General features: G+C 41.7%; 2 protein-coding genes across 2 annotated transcripts in view; one reads left to right on the top strand and one right to left on the bottom strand.

The window, feature by feature from the left end:
* Positions 1-20256, bottom strand: part of KCNJ5 (potassium inwardly rectifying channel subfamily J member 5) — a 66604-nt gene that overhangs the window by 45720 nt on the left and 628 nt on the right. Inside the window, exons 2-3 of the mRNA XM_085316753.1 lie at positions 19626-19692; positions 19233-19325 (exon numbers count right to left, since the gene is read on the bottom strand). The gene's annotated coding sequence lies outside the window, so the exon portion shown is untranslated. The remainder of the gene's footprint in view (positions 1-19232; positions 19326-19625; positions 19693-20256) is intronic.
* KCNJ1 (potassium inwardly rectifying channel subfamily J member 1) lies at positions 13098-14216 on the top strand. Its single transcript, XM_085316893.1, has one exon. It carries the CDS (start codon positions 13098-13100, stop codon positions 14214-14216), a length of 1119 nt encoding a protein of 372 aa, XP_085173019.1.

Raw genomic sequence — 20256 nt, 5'->3', positions numbered from 1 at the left:
TAACTTATGTTCAGTCATCTGCAGTATAAGCAACTCTTGCAGAAAATACCTTAGAGGCAGAAGAGGTCACTGTATTTAAATTACAATATCACTTAAGTGCCCGAAGACTTGCATAGTGTGGACACTCATAGTAAATCTAAACTTAAGACTTCCATTTGCAAAAGCATCTTCAAATCAGCTTAATATCTGTCCAGGTGAAAGAGTCATTGTATATACCCCTCTTTTTCACTCCTTGCTGATAATATTAAGGTATTATACACACAGCAGCTTTTCTTCTCCTTAGATAACACGCAAGTACACACTGAGATGGCAATCAGGTATCTCTTTTCTTGGCATTCTCCTAAATACCTCAGTTTTAATAAAATTCTAACTACAATAGGCTGATACTATACTGCCAGTAAGCAGCAACACATACTGGGGGGAGGGAGGGGTCTAGAAGCTTTTTGCAGTTGTTGAACACATCCACATTACACCCTAGCTCCCCTTCCACATTATGAGGGAAACAAACACTGAGGAGAACATTTGTCCCATAGTATGCAAAAATTCAAAAAGCCGGGAACTGAGCTTAAGTATTTGGGCTCTCTAGACAATGTTTTATCACYTAGGCTCCCAAAGTCCTGCAGTAAGGACTGTCTTATGAGGACAGACTAGCTTTGTTTATGCGTTTAGACACAATACGCTCACTAAGTTTACTCTTTGCTTGTGCAATAGCAAAGAATAAAGTGTACTGAATATTGGTCTCTGACCTTGATATTAAGTTGATTTAATTGAGTTTGATTTTTCAAATGTAACATCTCAAGTCAGCCATAAACTCTGAAATTAGCATATCGCATCTCCATGTAGGAGAGATTTTAAARCAGCAAAAGGAGATGAAGTCCATGCCCAATGAATTTCAAATTACACTGAGGATGAATTCAGCCATATGCATGTTAAACCAAAATTGTGCAGAATTTGAGTGCATCAAGCAGCAAAATTATTAATGACTTGCATTTGCTATTAAGAATGCAAAGTAGCTACTTTGCACTCAGTTTGTGGAAATGTCTCTTCACATCAATGACTCATGTGATGGGTCAATAATTCACTCTGGGCGTACTGAAAAGCTACGAACATCTTGCAAGTCAATTACTTAGGTAAATAGAAACACACACGTAAATGAAGGATTGGAAYCAAAAATGCTCTGCTGGTGAAATACTGCACAGTTTTGGCAGAGCAGACAGGGTCTCTGTCTTTCAATTAGCAGCTGCTGTTCCACAACACCTTTGAAGGGCATTATGTACACCCCTGAAAGTGAAAATTAGCCTTAAAAGGGGCAATACTGAGTTATAGCAATTGAGGRAAGAAATCAGGTACTCCTGTAACTAAACGTTTGCTTTCTGCAGGAGTGGTCAAAAGTTAAACAACATTARGCAAGTACCTGCCTAATGAGATTTGATTGTCAAGATTCACTTCTGAATTTGGTTAGTCTTCATGGCATTTAATTGTAATAAGTCACAGGTACATTTTAACCAATCTCCTAGGCAGAAGGAGACTCTGGCTAACTTAGATGAACAAAACTTGCTTCAGTGGACCTCATATGAAAGACCACCAAGTGTCTTTAATACTCTGCCTTCAGCTGAAAATCTCTGAAATAAGGCTTTATTGCTCTGCACGGCTTGGGACCACATGACTTCAAAAGCCATGGCAGGTGCTGCAGACCGTGCTACACACCCCTACAGAAGGCAGTTCCAGAAGGTTTCTGGAACAACAGAAACTCTTACCTACCTCATGACGTAGCACCTAAGCACAGCTCAGGAAAGGAACCTGTTGAGATGAAACTGTAACAGGACAAGATACACCTAGACAGCTTGACTGAACATTGTAGAAGGCAGGGCTGCAGGAACTGGAGGTAGGACAAAATCTATCAGTTAATATTTGCAGTGCTGCCAACACTTGTGATTGGAGCACTAAATCATAAAAGTCTTCCAAACTTCTGGTGTATGATACTCTTATTGTTGAACCTCAACTGATTAAACAACCAGCAGAAGCTAGCAAGTGCCAATCTACCTTGCAGCTGCTGTATCACAGACTTGCAGGCCCACTGAACAGCAAAAAGAGGCATGTTTGATCAATGGGTAGCAGATGATGTGTGGTAGGATAAGCTCATGAATGTCTGATAGACAGGTAACTACTCTACAACTTGGCTATGAATTTCAGTGTCATAAGCTTTTCTTGACTGTTCAAGGGCATGYTCTAGTATATCAAGGGGGGAAAAAAACAGGTCTTCCACGGAAGATTTGAGGCTGATAGTGAAATCCTCAAGACTGATTACAAAAGGATCTTCTACAGGAGAGAACCTTGATTATCCAGAAGAATAAGAGAGAATGTACATCTGTTCAGGAAAGCAATGAATCCTTTCTTTTTAACAATTATATGGTTTCATCATTGATTTCTYTGCTTTTTAGACTTACACTAAGAAATAAGAGGATATATTCTCCCTCCTAGATGCCCCCATTCCCTATGTTATCTGTTGTAACATACTCCGATTTTAATTAGGGAGAATCAGAGTAGTGTTTTGCACCTCTGGGGGGGGGGGGAAAGAGCAAGTTAAATAATCCTAAACTGCCTATTAATGGAGAGCAAGCCTAAAATGATGCCCCTTCAGCACATCTGCTGGTAAACTTCTGAACAACAGACAGGACACAGACCTTCAGAGGAACCTGAAAAGTGCTCATGAATGATCTCTTGATATTCCTGCCTAAGCGAAACTATAATCCTCAGTACAGAAATACAAGACAATGAGAGAATTTGTTGCAGAACAACATCAGATCAAAACAATTAGCAGAGAATCAGTGAATGGACAGAAAAGAGAAATAACTAACAGGAGAAAAGATCTCCACAGAACAAATGGAATTTGCTTATAAGGGTACCAGTCATTAAGAGAAGGGGAATGAGAGCTGCAAAAGTATTAAGCACTATGCAACTTACGCTGTAACACAGCATGCCTTTAACCTCTGCCACCTGAGATGTGCCAAGATGAAGAACTACTTTACACACAGTTCGGTAATATACACTATCCAAGGAGAGAGTAACACATGCACACATGCCTTGTCTTGAGAGAAGACCTTCCTCTGTTTTATCTTAAGAAAGCAACAGAAACTATAAAAGAGGTGCCCTCTGTCCAGGAAAAATAGCAGTTATCTGAATTCATAGCACATTATTCCTGAAAGGTCCCCAAATATTTTTATAAATGACAGCTGTATTCAGAGATCATTTCAATTACTACTGAAGTGACATGCAACTGTAACAGTGCAGGCCAGCCCAAGAGTTGCTTTGTAATAAAATAACKCTACATCATGAAAAATCATTATAGACATTAAAAAAAGCCTCAGTTACATGTAAAGTAGTGGAATTCTTATTTCCTTTGCAGACAGGGAACATGAGCTAGAAAGCAATGGAAACAGTTTGAGACCACACAGTCAGGACTGCAGCTCAAAAACTGCCTGTTTCCAGACTAATGCATCCAACTTTCTCCTCTTCATGTCCTTAACTGTTTCAGCTGAAACTGCAGGCTACTGCAGCAGAACACAGCTACCATCCATCATGTCATCTAGTACATTTAATTCTTCTTTCTYCTAATCCTGCCATCTGAGAAATGCTGTTAGCCTCTGATGGATAACAAAAACAAAGCAACTGGCTTGGGTTCCCAATGGGAATCTTGCAAGGCAGGGATTTGAATCTGTCTGAAGATCACCACCTTGGTTTTGGTATCTCTGCTGCTATGGTTAGCTTACTGGCAGCAAACCAGCACAGCATAGGGTTTGCAGGGGGGGAGGAAGGGTAGTTTCCTCCTTTTCTCTCTTTTTTATTTTTTACAAGCCTAGAAATGTTAAAGTCACCTTGATAAACCCAAAAGATCAGGATGCTGAACCTACAGCCTAGCTAAAGGCAAGGACTGCAAAAGGAGAGCAGTCTTAGAACTACATGAAAATATTCCATAACCACTCATTTGGACTACACTCTGTACAGCTGTACTATAAGTAGATGGAAGACTGCAACAGAGCAATGCTGCTGCTGCACATAATTCATAGCAGAATGAACRTGAACTGCAAACATTTGGTTGCAGTACCAGAGAAGCTACATAYAGTCTTTATCTTAACAGCACAGTAGCAAAACTCAGGGGAACTCTTCCTACTGCAACTACCCCAGGATAGTTACTCACTTGCCTTTCCTTCACCATTCTCAGTTTCACTCAAATGGAATATTATAGACCTGAGGAACCATAGACCAGATCCTGTCTCTGAGTCTGACTTAACATGCAGTGTATGGCCACAAAGCATGGCTAGAAAGGGTGGTGATTCCTGTTCAGAGTGTTCTTACTGTGCCTCTGCTCTGGGGCTGGAAGTGGCCTATTCCCTTGATAGGAACTACTATAGAAAGGCTTTATACTGTCACAACACTAGGTCTCTTGCTTTTGCTCCTTTTTCACCAAGGGCAAAAACAGCTTTGTGGTTTCCCTGCATACAGAGTAAGCGCAAATCTTCTTCCACCCACAGAAAAAGCTGTTATAGTAGCGTTAATTATTTTCAGTCAGTGACCTTTCCCACATACCCAAGGCCAAGCTCTTTTCAGGGTGGTATGAAGTCACTGTCAGTTTAAACTCACCAATACTTTGGAAAGATGGTTTGTGAACGGAAACTCTTATACAACAGGGTAATGTTCAATACTGAGATATCTTGAGATTAGATGCTGAAGCAGGGTCAGAAATATCACAGTGTTCAAAGGTGATTTTGTCTTAGGTAATGGCTGTCTTCTAGCTGTGTTGCTGATGCCTAAGCCAGCTGCCTCTCTGTCCTTGGGGCTTCTGCAGAAAACCGTTTTGCTGCACCACTCTGGTGTCTGAGACTTGACTTTGCCCAAACTGTAGAAACATATTGTGAGTTAATGATTCACCCCTTTAATACTTCAACAAAGAATAACAAAATGAAAAAGCATGCAAAATCAGCTCACATGACCCTGTCCACTTTCCCTGGGACTTTTATGGTTAGTGTTTAGGTCGTATTGCCTTCTCAACTCGCACCTTACTGTTATATAGTTCTTTGATTATTTTTATGGTTAGTGTTCAGGTAGCATTGCCTTCTTGACTCGCATCTTACTGTTATATAGTTCTTTGATTATAGACGGTTTCTATTTTCAGTCATACAGGAAAGAGTTTAAAATCTTCCCACACCTTCAGACTGTAATACACTTTTCCTCTTTGTTGCCAGAAAAACATRTAGAACAAAATTTATCTTTTCCTTTAGATAGTTTCAACAAAAAGCAAAATATTTTGTTTTCAAGACTTCTCAGTAAATCAGCATGTACTCTCTTAAAGTGGATTACACAACATTGCACTCCTGCTGAGTTAACCCCCCCCCCTTTTTTTTTTTTTGCCTCTTGCAACCACAATGACACATCACAAATCCACTGCAAGGTGGGTTTTTGATCTAAAAATAAAACCTCCAAAGATATAATTTGCTTGAGCAATAATTTGTACTAGATAGCCACTTTTCACTGATTTTTCTCCCCTTGAACACAAACCTGTCTGAAAATATAAATAGTTCTACTGGGGAATCCTGCTGCACAGTAAAGACAGCTCAGCTCCCAGTTCTCTGTTCCCTAGAGGCAAGATTCCCAGAATGACTGCTATCTCACGATACAAGGTGAAGCAGATCATCTGCTCCATGGGAATTCATCTGCTCCATCAGAGTAGAACACACTATAAGAGATAGTCTCATCACAGAATTGACCTGGCATTGCAAAAGTACCAAATAACAAAGCTTTCTTTAGGCAATATGAAGTGATCACCACTGGAGAGTGCTAGCAAATGTTTTTGTTTAGACAGAACTATTTCACAGCGTTTGCATGTATGAGGCACGTCAGACTCCACTTGGTTCAATTCTTTAGATTCTCTCCCCCAATAAATGCAACCGGAGATTAATTCTGTCTGCAGCATTAACTACAATACTAACTGCTAACAATGGCAGTAATGACTTCACTGCTGTAGATCCTTTCTTTATACTCCTGCATGTAAATATTCAAACCTTTGAGGCCCAAACAGTTCCAAGCTTTCAGAAAACATGATTTGCCTGTCTCACCATTGCTGTGGTCTCTCTCCTTCCATTTATTCACTTGCCGGTATTCTCATGAATGAGTTATTCCAGGTTGGCCTGGTGACAGGAAATTGCAGCCTTCAGGTTGGCCTGGTGACAGGAAATTGCAACCTATCTCTTCAAGCAATGCACACCAGGCATAGTGTGAGTGACATGTTTTTGGATGCCAGAAGCTATTGTTTATCGCTGAAACCTGATCAGATGCATCACTCTAAGGTACAATAAGTTAGGTAACACACAAGGGCTGCTCAGATCACATCAGTGAGTAAACTTCAACACACACAAAGCATAAATAATGAGAATCAAGGTCTAGCTTTAAGGTAGAGAGTTGGAAAGCTGGAGACACGTACTCCAATTTCAAATTACTACAGGCTGGCAATGCACTAGTGGTATTACTTAAAGGACATGGTCACTTACATAGGCAGCAGGGAAAGGTAGGTACCTTTGAAGGTTTCCAAGGGAACTCTCTCTGCCTTGAGGTATTCAAGGGCACCCACCTCTCCCCACTGGCTACATAAGAAGCTATGCCTGGACTGTGGGACAGGTGCTGTCCACATTGSGTTTTGCCATCCTGGTCCCTAGATGATCCAAATGTGATACCTAGCTAGTGCATGCTCTGGGTCTTGTCCAATCCATACATCGGTCCAAAYGGGTCTCCTTGCCTTAAAAACCATAACATGGAGGAAACATAAGAAGGGAYAGTGTATGTGCTGGTTGTACTCTTATCACTTAGGGAGTGGCTAGGACACTCTTGGGTCCCACAGTTTAGAAAGACTAAAGGATGAACCCTCTCTCCCTGCCAACCACACAGGAGAGTTGGGCGTTTAAGAGGACTCACAYAGAGCTAGCTAGATCATACCTATGTGTTTACAGTAATCAGATGGAAAGGATCTAAAKATAGCATTTCACATTCACAGTGGATACTATAAACAACCCATAGCCTACTTTGCGTCTTCCATTAAAATATGGCTATCACTGCAATGCAAACAGGCAGTTCTAACATCTTACCATAATTCTCCCTAGCAGGAAGAAAGGCAAGCCAGGGGCTCCTTTGGTGTATCCACCACAAATTCCATCAGGAATTTAGGTTGGCAAAATGAGCTCACTTTAACTGGAACTGCGACTGAACTCAGATTAGTATGCTGAGSCGGACTGAGGGATTGCACTTCCCAGATATAACTGGCCTTTCAGTCAGTGCTTTGGAGGTACAACTACTGCACTCAGTGCTCAGATCTGCTGTCAAAAATAAATACTTAATGATGACATTGCTGTTACTGGCAAGCTGACACACAGGCAAGCTTTATTCTTGGACCTGGCAAGTCAGGTCTCCTTCCTAAACTGTCTATCAAATGGCTAAAGCAAGCACAGGGGACAGTCTAAATCAGATTTTTTTTAGACATAACCCCTAGGGCCAACTTTAGCTGGCTGCTTTAGGCAAGGTTTTATTCTTGCTACACTTACAAATGATTCAACATAGGACCAGCTCGCTTTGGCTGTCCTTGATGCTTGTAAAATTTGGATATATGCAGCAAAAGGARATAGGGGATGTTGCAGCTGTCATCCCATCACTCCAGGTAAGCTCCTCTACCCAGAGCACCCAATCAAATGAGCTGTGCTCTCCAAAGGTCTCAGTAGCACAGCAGCCAGCAGATAATGCATAAGTGTTACAGCTTCCTTTTCTAATGAAAAGGATTTTACACAGTATTAGGARTTGAGTATTTTAAATAGTTTGCACACAAACTTCAGCAAGAGAGAACAGTAAAAGAAATGAAAAACCTGTTTTCTGAAAAGATCTGAACAGGACTGAAAAAAAARTCCCTCAACCCTTTCTTTCTTCTAGCTAAGCTTCTTAGAACTTCATCTGAATGTGTAAAAGATGTATTTCTAACAAAAGCTGCAGGTTCAGTGGGCTTCTTTGCATTTTTGCTGCCCCCCCCCCCGCCCCCCGGCAATGACTAGGTTCTGCCTCCTTTCTCATATAACCATTCCTATGAGGTAAGATCCATATTTGAAGCCCTGGATACCAGTACTGCTCAGTGTCAGTCCCCCCAACAAATCTCTAACACTTTYCCTTTCCTTCACTCATGGATCTGCTAAAGTGCTGCACGTGGCTGAGATTAAAGCCATTTCCCTGGATTAACATGCTCCGCACACAGCGTTGTAGGAAGGATTTATCCAAAGAACAATCAAAGCGCCTGATCATTACCCCCCACATTCAGAATCTTTGAAAACAAAAAAATTGAAAACAAGAGCTGAGAGGAATACTCAGTTACAGTTCTGGGTGAGCAGAGGAACTCCGGCTGGTACGTAGAAATCAGGAACTCTAATGATCATTGTTATCTACTTACGGGAATGCAGAGAAAGGAAAAGGTAGCAATGCATCTGTAAGAACTCTTTCTGGGTTTTTATCAAATATTCTACAGAGAACRATGGAAGATTAAGACTGATGAGGAATTTGAGAACAGAAATCTAAAAGTTTCTGTTACTCTAGAGATAAGTGTGAAATCGGAAACTGGAAGGGGGAAGGAACATCCTCATTTYGGTAGCTAACCTCAGCTAAATTTTGATGACTGCCATCTTTATTCATGGCGGGGGGAGGGTTATTTGTAAATGTCCCGAAGTGTAAAAATACAAGGAGCGCAGTGCACGTCCTATAAACACGTTTTGCCTGGGGGGACAGCAGCAACTTTGCTGACTCCTGCAACGAGGAATTTCACATGAAGAAAAGATGCCATACCCTGTTTATTCTGGCCAAGCAGGAAACATATCCTGGTAAATATTAGCTAAGACATAGTTGGGTTACCTTTGCTGATTTAAACTGAAAGGACTTTAAGTGCTGTATTATTCAAATTGCTTTATATAATCTTCTCTAGACAGTCTGATATACACTTGCAGCATGCTTATACAGAAGGGAATTTTTCCTCTGCTGAAGCAAATCAACGCACTAGTCATATGTGGGAGCAAGACAGACTTGTTGATGGGAGAATTCCCTTTGTCATCCTGCCTGAAAAAGGATATAATTCTTCTGACTTTAATCTACCTGGGGGTAGCTTAAGCAGGGCTTGTAAAACAGTCTCTGAAGAGGGCATGTAAAATTTAAAGAGTTAGGAAAAGAACGGTAAAATAAGTTCGGGATCTATTTTCAACATTGCAGTTTGAAGACCATGCTGATTAGCCTCATCCCACCAACTCTGATCAATAGCTACTGAATTACCTGACCGGATCCTTGGTCAAATTTCCARAGATTTACAGTGAAGGCTGAATCTGACTCCCTCTGTGCCGTGAGGTAGCTACTTATCATGACCCCTAGCATGAAATGATGGGTAGATTATAAATCAGAATTTTTCTTCAGATTTCTCCTGCCTCACAGCTATTCAGTAGGATAAGTCTGCTGTGGCTCACCTGTGCAAAAGGTATGTGTACACAACTTAGGCACAGGGCATGGCATCTGGACATTTTGCACAATTAGTGCCTCTGTTCAGAGACCTACAGTCAATGCTCACCTTACTTCAGAAAAGGACAAACTACAGAATGCCAGTGACAGCTGAAGTTGYACATTTCTGCATAGTGAAAGAAATACAGGAGGTAAAACTTAAATATTACAAAACTTCTGAGAYTGATCTGTCACACAGGAATATTCTTTTTGCTCAAATAGTACATTATCACATTAAAAATGCACCAAGAAAACAACTTCAGGATTGTTTAGAAAACGACCTCGTTTCCCCCTTCCTCAGATATCTGCTTAAAGTTTAACCTTTGTCAGCACCATTCATAGCCAATAAATTCAGCAGCAAAAGTTTTAAACAGTGAAAAGCTGCATTACACAAGTGACCTTCATTTTTTTTTGTTCTGCTTTTAACTGAAAGCAGAGGAGGAAGGTGCCTTAATTGTAAGAGCAGGAAGAATACAACTGTAAGACATAGAAACAAGTCTATTCTCAGGGCTGTTGATACAAGCAAGGACATCAAATGATGGAATGTACTGATGGCTTTACAAAGTAATTAATTCATATTTACATTCTTTCATTTTAGATAATTTAGTATTTCCCATTTGTTATTATCACATGGGGGCTAGAGAAGACCTTTAGATAACTATGTCTAATGGAAGGATTTCTCTGCTTTAGCCAGCTAAAATATTAGGCAGCTTCTCTCAGCTAGTCTAGATGCCTAGAGGGTAAATGAAAGATTTCACCAAAGAGCAGTTCATTCCTTCATAAAACAAGCATGGTGACAAGCAGATCCTCGGAGGGTGCTCATCCTTCCTCCACAATTAGTAGGAGGCTGTACAACTAACATTTAAATAGCTGAAGTTAAATGAGACAAATTTCACATTAAATGAYTCACATCAGCATGTCTAACATACCACATGCCTATGAATTATCCTCATTCTGCATATATGAWATGGGCTTAATGGAATTAAGCAACTGTTCCAATAGGTACATCATTCTCACCAAAATCAAGTGAGAATTGGGCACTTCTACATTGATTCGAGCCCAAACATTTTGCTCCTGGTCAAAAAGGAAGCCTGTCACAAGACAGCGACGTGATACAGGGTTTCACGTTAGTGTTGTAGTATATTTAGCTTGGCAACTGCATTTTAGAGCCTGGATGAATGTATACCATTTAATGCATGGCAGATCTCAGAAAGGTCTCTGAATCACTTACGATTTCCAAAAAGTCATTTTGTGGAGAGGTAGTATTGAATACTCTTTCAAGTTGCCGCCTCCCATTGAAAAAATAAAATATTAACTTTTTTACCACATACTTATATTTTATGTAAATAGCTATACTGCCATGCGGTTCATATGGAATACAGAAATCTGTTGTAAAGACAAAAGGGTCATAAATTCCCTTTCTGATCACCGCTATTGAACCATACACATACACTAACAGGAAGAAAAAGAAAAACACACATAAACTTAAATCTCTCACACCTCCCTAATTCTGCTAGGAACAAAAGGGAAGTTGTTTGTATTTGTGCAGGTGACACTACAGAGAGACTGTCGGTTCAAGCTCCGGTTCCTACACTATCCCCTCTGATACCCTACCCTACTCCATAATGGAAAGCCTACAGGTTTATCTTTTCAGCAGGTTTTTCGGGCATARAAGGGGTTCCCAGTTCTTACTTTGCTAAAACCCACTGTATCAACGGGCACAATTCGGACAAGAAAACTATGAATTAAGCACTATCAAAATTATATATAAGTATTAGATGYAAGACCCAGTTAATTTTCTCTTGAAGCCAGAATGTTCCTGTAAGGTTAAAAAAAAATAAAAAAATAAACACCTTACAAGAGTTTCAGCTCTTGTAATCTTGTAATTCCACTACCAGCAATACACTGCCCTCACTAAAGACGTAATCTTTCTCCTCTTAAAATCAATGATAAAGCTTCTGTAGAGAACAAGACTGAAACCTAAGGAATGTGGCCCTGAATCTAAGCTTTTTTTGCTCCTCCAGCAGAGCTCCAAAGTGCCAGCATCTCAAAGAAATTATTCCCAAGAACGTTTTTGTGTCACTTTCTATTGGGAAGGGCAGTACGACAGTAAGGGAACAGCAGCAAACAATTACAAAGCCCCCAGCACCAACAAGTCTGAGATTCACTATTAATGTGACAGCTCTTTCTAAACAGACCATCATCCATAGCAGTTGCAGGTCCCTGAAACATGCAGGTCTCTGCATGACTGGAAACAGTGTCCTTACAAATGCAGTAAATTCAGAATAGCCTGTGAGTCACCAGTAAGACTATTTTCCTTCAAGTTCTTTCCTTAATTTATTTGTTTTGAAGTTGAAGCATTCTGCCCCTGAGAAACGTGATTATAGGACATGGTGAAATTTAGCCGCATGAGAAGAATCTTATTCAAAGGCTGAATAAATAAGCATACAGTGTACATTTTGGGGGCAAAGTTAGTGCTGTATGCTAATCTAACATGTCCTCTTCAGCAGAAGAACATATCTTATGCTTGAAGGGTGATCAACTCAGCAAACAATTATTTCTTCCTCAAAGAACATTCCTAAGTTCTGGATCAAAATCAAACCCCAGATCTGTCTGAGAATGTAGCAGGCAATCTTTAACTTCACAACAGATCAACATCTCCCTACGCCTGCACATCTGAGCATCTCCAAAAGTAGATCTATCCGAATTCCACTTTGAACACATCCATAGCACCTTCCCCATCAGTGGGTCTCTAACACTGCCAGTCATAAGGGACAAAAGTCACAAGGRACAGAGTTAGATTTGGTCCTTTTAAGAAAGGATTTCAGAATCTGACCATTTTTAGCATTACCTCTGTGGGAAGTAGGCATAACTCTCCCATTGAAGTTTAATCTTTAATTCAGATCTGAAATGCATTCTAAATGCTTTTGGAATTTCCAGGTTTGGAACACATACCCTCAAGCTCTAGCTATGAATACATTATAACTACCTATACAGCTTAATACCTTCTGCATCTTATCCCATTTCTTCCTAAGTTCACTATCCACATCACATGCAGTGTCTCCAAATGCTGATGTACAAACACATACACTTGCTTAGAGAGGCACTGTCCCATCTTCTAAAAAGGCAGAAAGAAACCTCAAAACCTGACTCTCCACCTGCTTCCCTGATGTATGGCTATGAAGAAATTACGTGCTTCTCTATGCCTCAGCTTATTCCACTGAGCTGGCYACATTTACAACTTCCTTTGAGTAAGTCAGCTGTTAATAATTTGTTCCCAAAGTTTGTTAAGTGAACAGCATTGATTATTCTTTTGCTGGAATGCTCCTTAGGCAAGAATCTGTTTGTTTCCTCGGATACTGACCAAAACTTTTGCCCACTAGCTGAGAGAAAATAGGCAAATGACATAACCTCTTCCTAACCAAGTGTCTTGAGACTTGTGTAGAATTTATTCCTTGCCTGCAGGAACAAATGAAACCTGTATTACCCTTAATTTTTATTATTTCTTATTCACCAGCACACTATCAGCAGAAGGAATGTTCAACTACTTCCGGAAACGCTTTACCAGACACATCACAGAACGTAGCCGACGAAGAGCAAGGCTCGTCTCTAAAGATGGAAGGTGTAACATAGAGTTTGGCAATGTAGAAGAACAGTCAAGGTTTGTCTTTTTGATTGATATATGGACAACAATCCTGGACCTCAGATGGAGATACAAAATGACTATCTTCATTTCAGCATTCTTAGGCAGCTGGTTTCTATTTGGTCTCCTCTGGTACGTTGTGGCATACATACACAAAGATCTTCCAGAATTCAACCCTTCCATAAATCACACTCCCTGCGTTGAGAACATTAACGGCCTGACTTCAGCTTTCCTATTCTCCTTAGAGACTCAGGTAACCATTGGTTACGGCTTCAGATGTGTCACAGAACAGTGTGTCACAGCCATTTTCCTGCTGATTTTCCAGTCTATCTTAGGGGTCATCATCAATTCTTTCATGTGTGGTGCCATCTTGGCTAAGATAGCCAGGTCCAAAAAACGGGCTAAGACCATCACCTTCAGCAAGAATGCTGTCATCAGCAAGCGTGGTGGGAAGCTGTGCCTCCTTATTCGGGTGGCAAACCTCAGGAAGAGCCTGCTGATTGGAAGTCACATCTATGGAAAACTGCTGAAGACCACCATCACCCCAGAGGGAGAGACAATCATTCTGGACCAGGTCAACATAGAATTTGTAGTTGATGCTGGCAATGAGAATCTCTTCTTCATTTCCCCATTAACTATTTATCATGTCATAGACAGGAACAGCCCATTCTTCCACATGGCAGCAGAAACCCTTCTGCAGCAAGATTTCGAATTGGTGGTGTTTTTGGATGGCACTGTTGAAGCCACTAGTGCTACCTGTCAAGTAAGGACATCCTACATCCCAGAAGAGGTGCTCTGGGGTTATCGCTTTGCTCCCATTGTGTCCAAGACCAAAGAAGGGAAATAYAGAGTAGACTTCCAGAACTTCAGCAAGACAGTGGCTGTGGAGACACCCCACTGTGCCTTCTGCCTCTATAATGAGAAAGAAATCAAAGCCAAAGAGAAGAAAGGTTATGACAACCCTGGCTTCGTCATGTCAGAAGTTAGTGAAACYAGTGATACAAAAATGTAGTTCTGAATATTCATGGGATTTAACTTTCTTCATACTCAAATCAATCTTGACAGACTTAACTTACTAAAACAGCAGAGAAACATGCAGGTTCATTTTATTTTTAAAACAGCATTTATCTTCTCAAAAGCCTTAAATCAGAGGACTAGCACAGTGATCTCCAGAATGCTATTTAACTATGCTATATGTATTTCATAGAATTTTTATTTTTGTACCTGTGGGACATTTTATGAAGTTGCTAAGTTGGAATGTCCAACTCACTTAAGTTTCCAGAGGCATGTAAGTCTGTTAAAAGGCCTGAAAAGAGAAAAAAATGTAGGACATGCTAAAAATACACAACTGTTYGAATGAAAGAATAAAGAAGAAACAGAGGGCAAAATTTTCAGAAAACCTAAGGGGCTTAGGAGTCAAAACTACAGAAAAGGTATGTTTCTAATTGCCTAAGTCCTCTCCGAAAGCAGACTCTCTGGCTCCAGAACACTTAAGCACTTTTGAATATTTCAAAACTATCCCTTCTTTGAGGCTGGTACATCTATAGAAATGGAGCATTAATGGATGGTACATGCTTAGAAAGCTAGCAGAAAAGGCATCTTCAGCCATACAGCTGCATCTAGAGTTGGGTAAAGCACTTCTCTTCTGTGAGAACTTTGATTCCTTTCACGAAAAAAAGCCAAATGAAGAGTGAAAAAGAACAAGAAGCACAAACAGATCCACTACAGGAAAAGAAGAATTTTGAAGCTTATTCCTGTCTCACCTTCTGGATACTCTTCTCACCATTTCCCAGGGGCTGGCTATTTGTGAAATCTGGAAGCATCTGAAGACAGCTGACCAGAAAGAAGGTGAGACAGTGGGGAGATGTGGAATACACAGATTCTGCCATGCATGGTAGAAAAGCAATCTACTGGGAAGGAGAGAGCAAATTCTCTGGATGTATCTTTTCAGGGGAAAAAAGCACAAAGCAAGTAAGTTTCTTCTCTTTGAAGCACAGTCTTGTTAAAATAAAAATACAGTAAAGATGCACAGATGCCTCACATCAACAGTAGGCTTCAGATTTAGTCCTAAATGGTTCATCTCATCACAGCAAAATGTGCCTCTGTAAAGGAAACAACTTTTACTCTGCGGTGTAAAATCAGCTGAGCCGTGGTGAACATTTTCCTGGTATGATTTTTTTTTTTTTTTTTTACATTTAAGTTTCAAAAGCAAGTTCAGTAACACTTGAATTGCCACTTCCTTAGAGTCTATTTTTTTTCAACCTGTTCTTTTGCTGTAAAGTTCAAACGACAGACCATAGAGGGAGGGTTTTTTTCTTTTTTGGTGGGGTTGGGGGGGAGAACTCTTCCCAGCGATGAAACTGACCTCATTTATTTCCAACATTATGGTGAAACGGAAGCAGTTTAAAATGCTAACTGGTTTTAAAAGAAAGGGAGAATTAGGCAGGCCAAATTGTAACATGCCAGTTATTTTGTGAATGAATGGAACGTGCGTGGAAATCAAAACCTGGGAACCAGGAGTGCTCAGGTCTCAGTCTCAACCCAGTATCAACTCCTTTGTTGGTTCAAAACAATGATATTTATCAGATCTGCTGTCTCTAACACAGGATGCAAGGTACTTTGTGCAAAGAGCAATGGTAAGAACAATTGTCTCTAAAGCACTTTAAAAGTCAACTCTCAACTGTATCAATCTTTCCTCTTCTATGCATCACTGCTACACCTTTTTTCACTTCTAGATGGAAAGGTCAGCACAAAGTTTTGTTCTCATCATGTTGTGTCAGAATTATTCAAATGAATGCGCTATGGTTGACTGCATAGAACACTAGAATTACCAGCTGAAATATTCAAGGTAATTCACAGATACTGCCCAATAAATTAAGTATACTGTTTTTGCAGTCTTGAAATTAACATTGCTATCTAAAGATATTTTTACAGCTCCAATCAGCACAGCATCTGAGCCTCTCCAGCCAGTAGCATAGCTCAGATTGTCTGTTCGCAAGGACAATTCTATTATCCTCTACTGACATATGGTGCACCAAAGCACAGAGTGAGTGATTAGTGGCCACCTACAGAAACCTGGGAGGAAGCAGGGAAGCAAACTGAAGTCTGAGTCATCCCAGGTTTGTCTGCACGAGAAGGCTACCACACTTCAGTTCTTCCTCAGTTGCTGCTACATTCCCTTTACAAAGCTTCCTGTACAGCTACTCTGTGTATAATATCCATTGAAAGCAGTATTCAGCTATTCAAGAATTACAAGTTGCACCCCTTACCCTTGGAAGAGAAGCACCAAGATGTCTCCTTACTGCAGTTAGGAAGACAATCTCCGCTGTACAAGGAAAAGTGCAAACCTCTAGCAAACCCATTCAAAGGGCCCAATCCAGCCCTGCAATGAAGTGAAAGGAAAYAAGCCTATTACCTTTAAGGAAAGTTGGTCTGGGATGTTAGGGCTAGGAAGATGATCAAATACTACTTAGCACATGTACAAGAGCCAGTGTACATCCCTCAGCAAAGCTGAAAGGATTTCTAAACAGTGTGCTCTTAGTCACTGCCCTCAGAAAGCTGTCTCAAAGTCCTGAGCCTAAGTGTTTCATGACAGGGCTTTTCTATTCTTTTGCTCTATGTCACTATACCGCAAGCATGAGGAGACTTTATTCCATGTCTAAAAGTCTTTAGCAATACTGCAATTCATACAAAATATACTTGATCTCACTGCAAGGATGATTTTCTGTTGTTCAGTCTCTTCTGACAGTTTTATACTGTCTACAAACACTTGGCACAATAAGGGCAGGGCAACTGTGTTTTGCATGTGTTTTGCTATAACGGCTACTGCAGGAACAGAGAAGATGAAGGTGACAAACCCCAAGCTGATGGGGCCACAGCTGAGCTATCAAGTTGCTACTTAGAGAGGGATCACACAGGGTCCTAAACAGGAATCCAGAAATGAAACACTCCTCCCACAAGGCTCCTGCAGATTGTCACTTCAGGAAATGCTTGGTAGTGGTGCACCAAGCAGGAGATAGTACTTTAGTCAGACCCCAGCAGCAGGGCAACAATGAGTGGAATTTCCTCTTTCTGTCCAGGGAGGGCTGTTTGTCACCAGAGAGATAAAGTCCCAGGGCAGGGAAAAAGGTTTATCAGGAGACATRCTGCATACTGCGCTACTCAGAACAGACTCCATAGGAAATCTATTTTGGGGCCTGTCACCCGTACTTCCATTAAAAGAAAGTTCAGTTAAAAGGATGAAAATAAATTTAATCGTATTGAACAGAAGCAGCTGGAGGGAACCCACAGACCCGATACCAGAAAATAAAGACTGGCTTCTTTACACTGCCCATGACAGTTTCTTTTTTACACCTCCACAGTATTCTTGAAGTCTTTTGGGTCTGTCCTCCTTCYGCTTGTCCATTCTGTAGCAGCAACAATTAGTCCTTTTTCATGAAGTGGAATAGGATGCACAGAAACTAACAGTCCGGCCAAAAAAGAAAAAGACTGCTATAAAATTAGACTTGTTTGCCCCCAAAGGACTAATGCACATCCATGCCAGATTATGTCAGTGAAGTTTTTCACGCTTGCTACTACTGGTTGAGCCACTGCCTGGCCAGGATACCTTAGAAGACCTGCAGTCTCATCAATAGATTCAGATGACTCGAGATCCTGGTAATTTTAACATGAAGAGAAATCAGATCATGTACATATTGCAGGATTAAGGCCTAAAGGATTTAGCTATGAAAGTGCTCATCAAGCTGCTAGGCTTGGGAATAGTGTGTCTACACTAAACTTAATTTATCTTCTCATTTCACAAACAACATGTTTCTTCTACTGTATTTATTTTCAACATTCATTCAAGCTGTGCATAATATTTCAATCATTTTGAAATACATTTACCCTCCTGCCAGCAAATGAATAAAGCATCCTGCTGACTGCTGGAGAAAGGACCATGAATTAAAATAACTGCTTTTAAAAAGCTGTCATGTGCTAGTTAACTGTCTCCACAAATTCTTGGTAGTAATGGGCAGAGAAAAAAAGACTCCTAATAAAAACCCTGGCAAACTGTTCAGATACTCAAACTCACATTATAGGAATKTGGCAGACCACTGCTAACTGGCACCCAGCAACTGCCTGGGTAACTTCTTCATGGAGGTACTTCCTTAAAAACTCAACTACTCACCCATAACTAAGTCAGTGTACAAAGCCCCAGTATAAATGAGAGCAGCAAAGGTRTCATATCCTCTTTCCGCAGGCAGCGAACTGATGTTACACTCATATGAATTCAGCTAGGAAGAGCCTTTATTTCCACTCTTCCTTTTATTTTGCCTCCTTCAACTCACCCCTGCCTTGAACTGTCACGGTGCTAGCTCAACTCATGTTCCCAGCACAAGAGAAACCACAGCACAACACCAGGAATGTGAACAGAGCCTCTGCCACAGCAGGGATAGAGGGAACGGAGCAAGTTCCTACACTCTGGTAAATCTGAGCCTGCAGCTTATTGCTGCWGCCTGGGGAACCTCTGACAACACTGCCACTGCTCCTAAATCAAGCATAACCCTGTGACAATTTTGTTGGAACAAGAGTGAGGAAGGCTCAAGCCCTCTCTCCATGGCTGCTAGAATACACAATGTGTTTCTTGAGGCCAAGTTGACATTCCTGTGGTGGAAGCATCTGCCTGGGGAAGCTTACGGCTTGAACAAACTCTGTTGCACAAGAAATAAATAAATCCTCCCTGCTCCAGGGAGCTGAACAAGYAAGGGGAGGCTGGAAATGAAAGTCTCACTTCCGCTCTCAATCTGCCTATCACATTACTAATCAACTAGTCAGTGTGAAACACAAAGTATTGAAGCYCTTGCTCTTCTGGGTGACTTGCATCCCAAGCAAGCTCTGCAGCTCAGAGGCAGTTACTGCACTATTCGGTTGTGACAACCTACCACGAAGGCAGTCTAAGATGCTAAAGACCATGCAGAAGGGCTGTCAGGCTGATTCGAGAGCTCCCCTAGTGCCTTCTGTCTTGTTGCCGCTGGATGGCACCCCCTACCTCCAGATCGACCAGTCAGCTCACATCCCACGCAGCAATCCTAAACTTCACACTGGCAGTGCAGCAAACCTAGCAGTGCAAACGATGGCAATCCTGAAAGAGCAAAGCAAGAATTTATTGGGGCTGTTCCTTATTTTATTGCATGAAGTTTAACGCATTTAGTGACTTATTTTTGGCATGAGCTCTGCTAGCTGGATATATTTAGCCACTTTACAGAAGTGTTGGAAGACTTAATTCACTGCAATGAATTCAGAGGTGATGTGTAAGTGGAGGGTTGGGGGCTGTAAACATCATGTCTGTAGTGGCATCTAAAGCACCCTTAACAGTCTAGAGTAGGTGGGGAGAGTTAGCAGCAGCGGAGCTGGGTCTGGGGATCTGGGGAGACCCACATACCATTTGCAACTCTGTTCTGCAACTTCAAGCAAGTCACATTCCCCATTCAGAGCCTCAGTTTCCCTAGCTGTTAAAAAAAAAAAAGTCACCTCAGGAAAGCTTCTGAGTTCCAGTTCTGTGTTAGTTTTGCAACCGTGCCCAAAAGTGCCCATTCCACCAAAGCCCCCTCTGATTTCCAAGTGTCTCCGGTATCTTGCAGAGCCTACAACAACCCCACGCAMAGGATCTGCTGCCACTGTTGCAGTATTTACAAACCATCGTATCGCCTGACAGTGTCAAGCAGCCCAAACTACAGCCCTGTGCTGGGCGCTTTACCAGTGCGACCGGAGGGGCCCGAGCCCTTCAAACCCCGCAGGCTCCTCCACGCAGCCGAGAGCAGACCCTGGCCCAGAGCCCCGCCAGGTTCCCCCCACGCAGGGCCCTGCCAGCCTTACGGCTGCCCTCGGCCACGTCCTTGAGGCTGGGAACTGGCACTGAGCCCCCAACTCAGCACATCCCTGGGGCACCAGCCCCAGGGGGCCCCCTCACCCCTGCCCCGGTGCCTGGGGGGCACTCGACGGCTGGGGACGAGGAGAGGGAGGGGGGCAAAACCCGCCTGCAGCGGCCGCCACAGCCCCTTACCGGGGGGCAG

Source organism: Rhea americana, unplaced genomic scaffold (genome assembly GCF_003343005.1).
Source record: "Rhea americana isolate MKP2758 unplaced genomic scaffold, rheAme1 scaffold_48, whole genome shotgun sequence".
In the NCBI taxonomy this organism is placed as follows: Eukaryota; Metazoa; Chordata; class Aves; order Rheiformes; family Rheidae; genus Rhea; species Rhea americana.
This window is presented reverse-complemented; position numbering and strand designations above follow the sequence as displayed.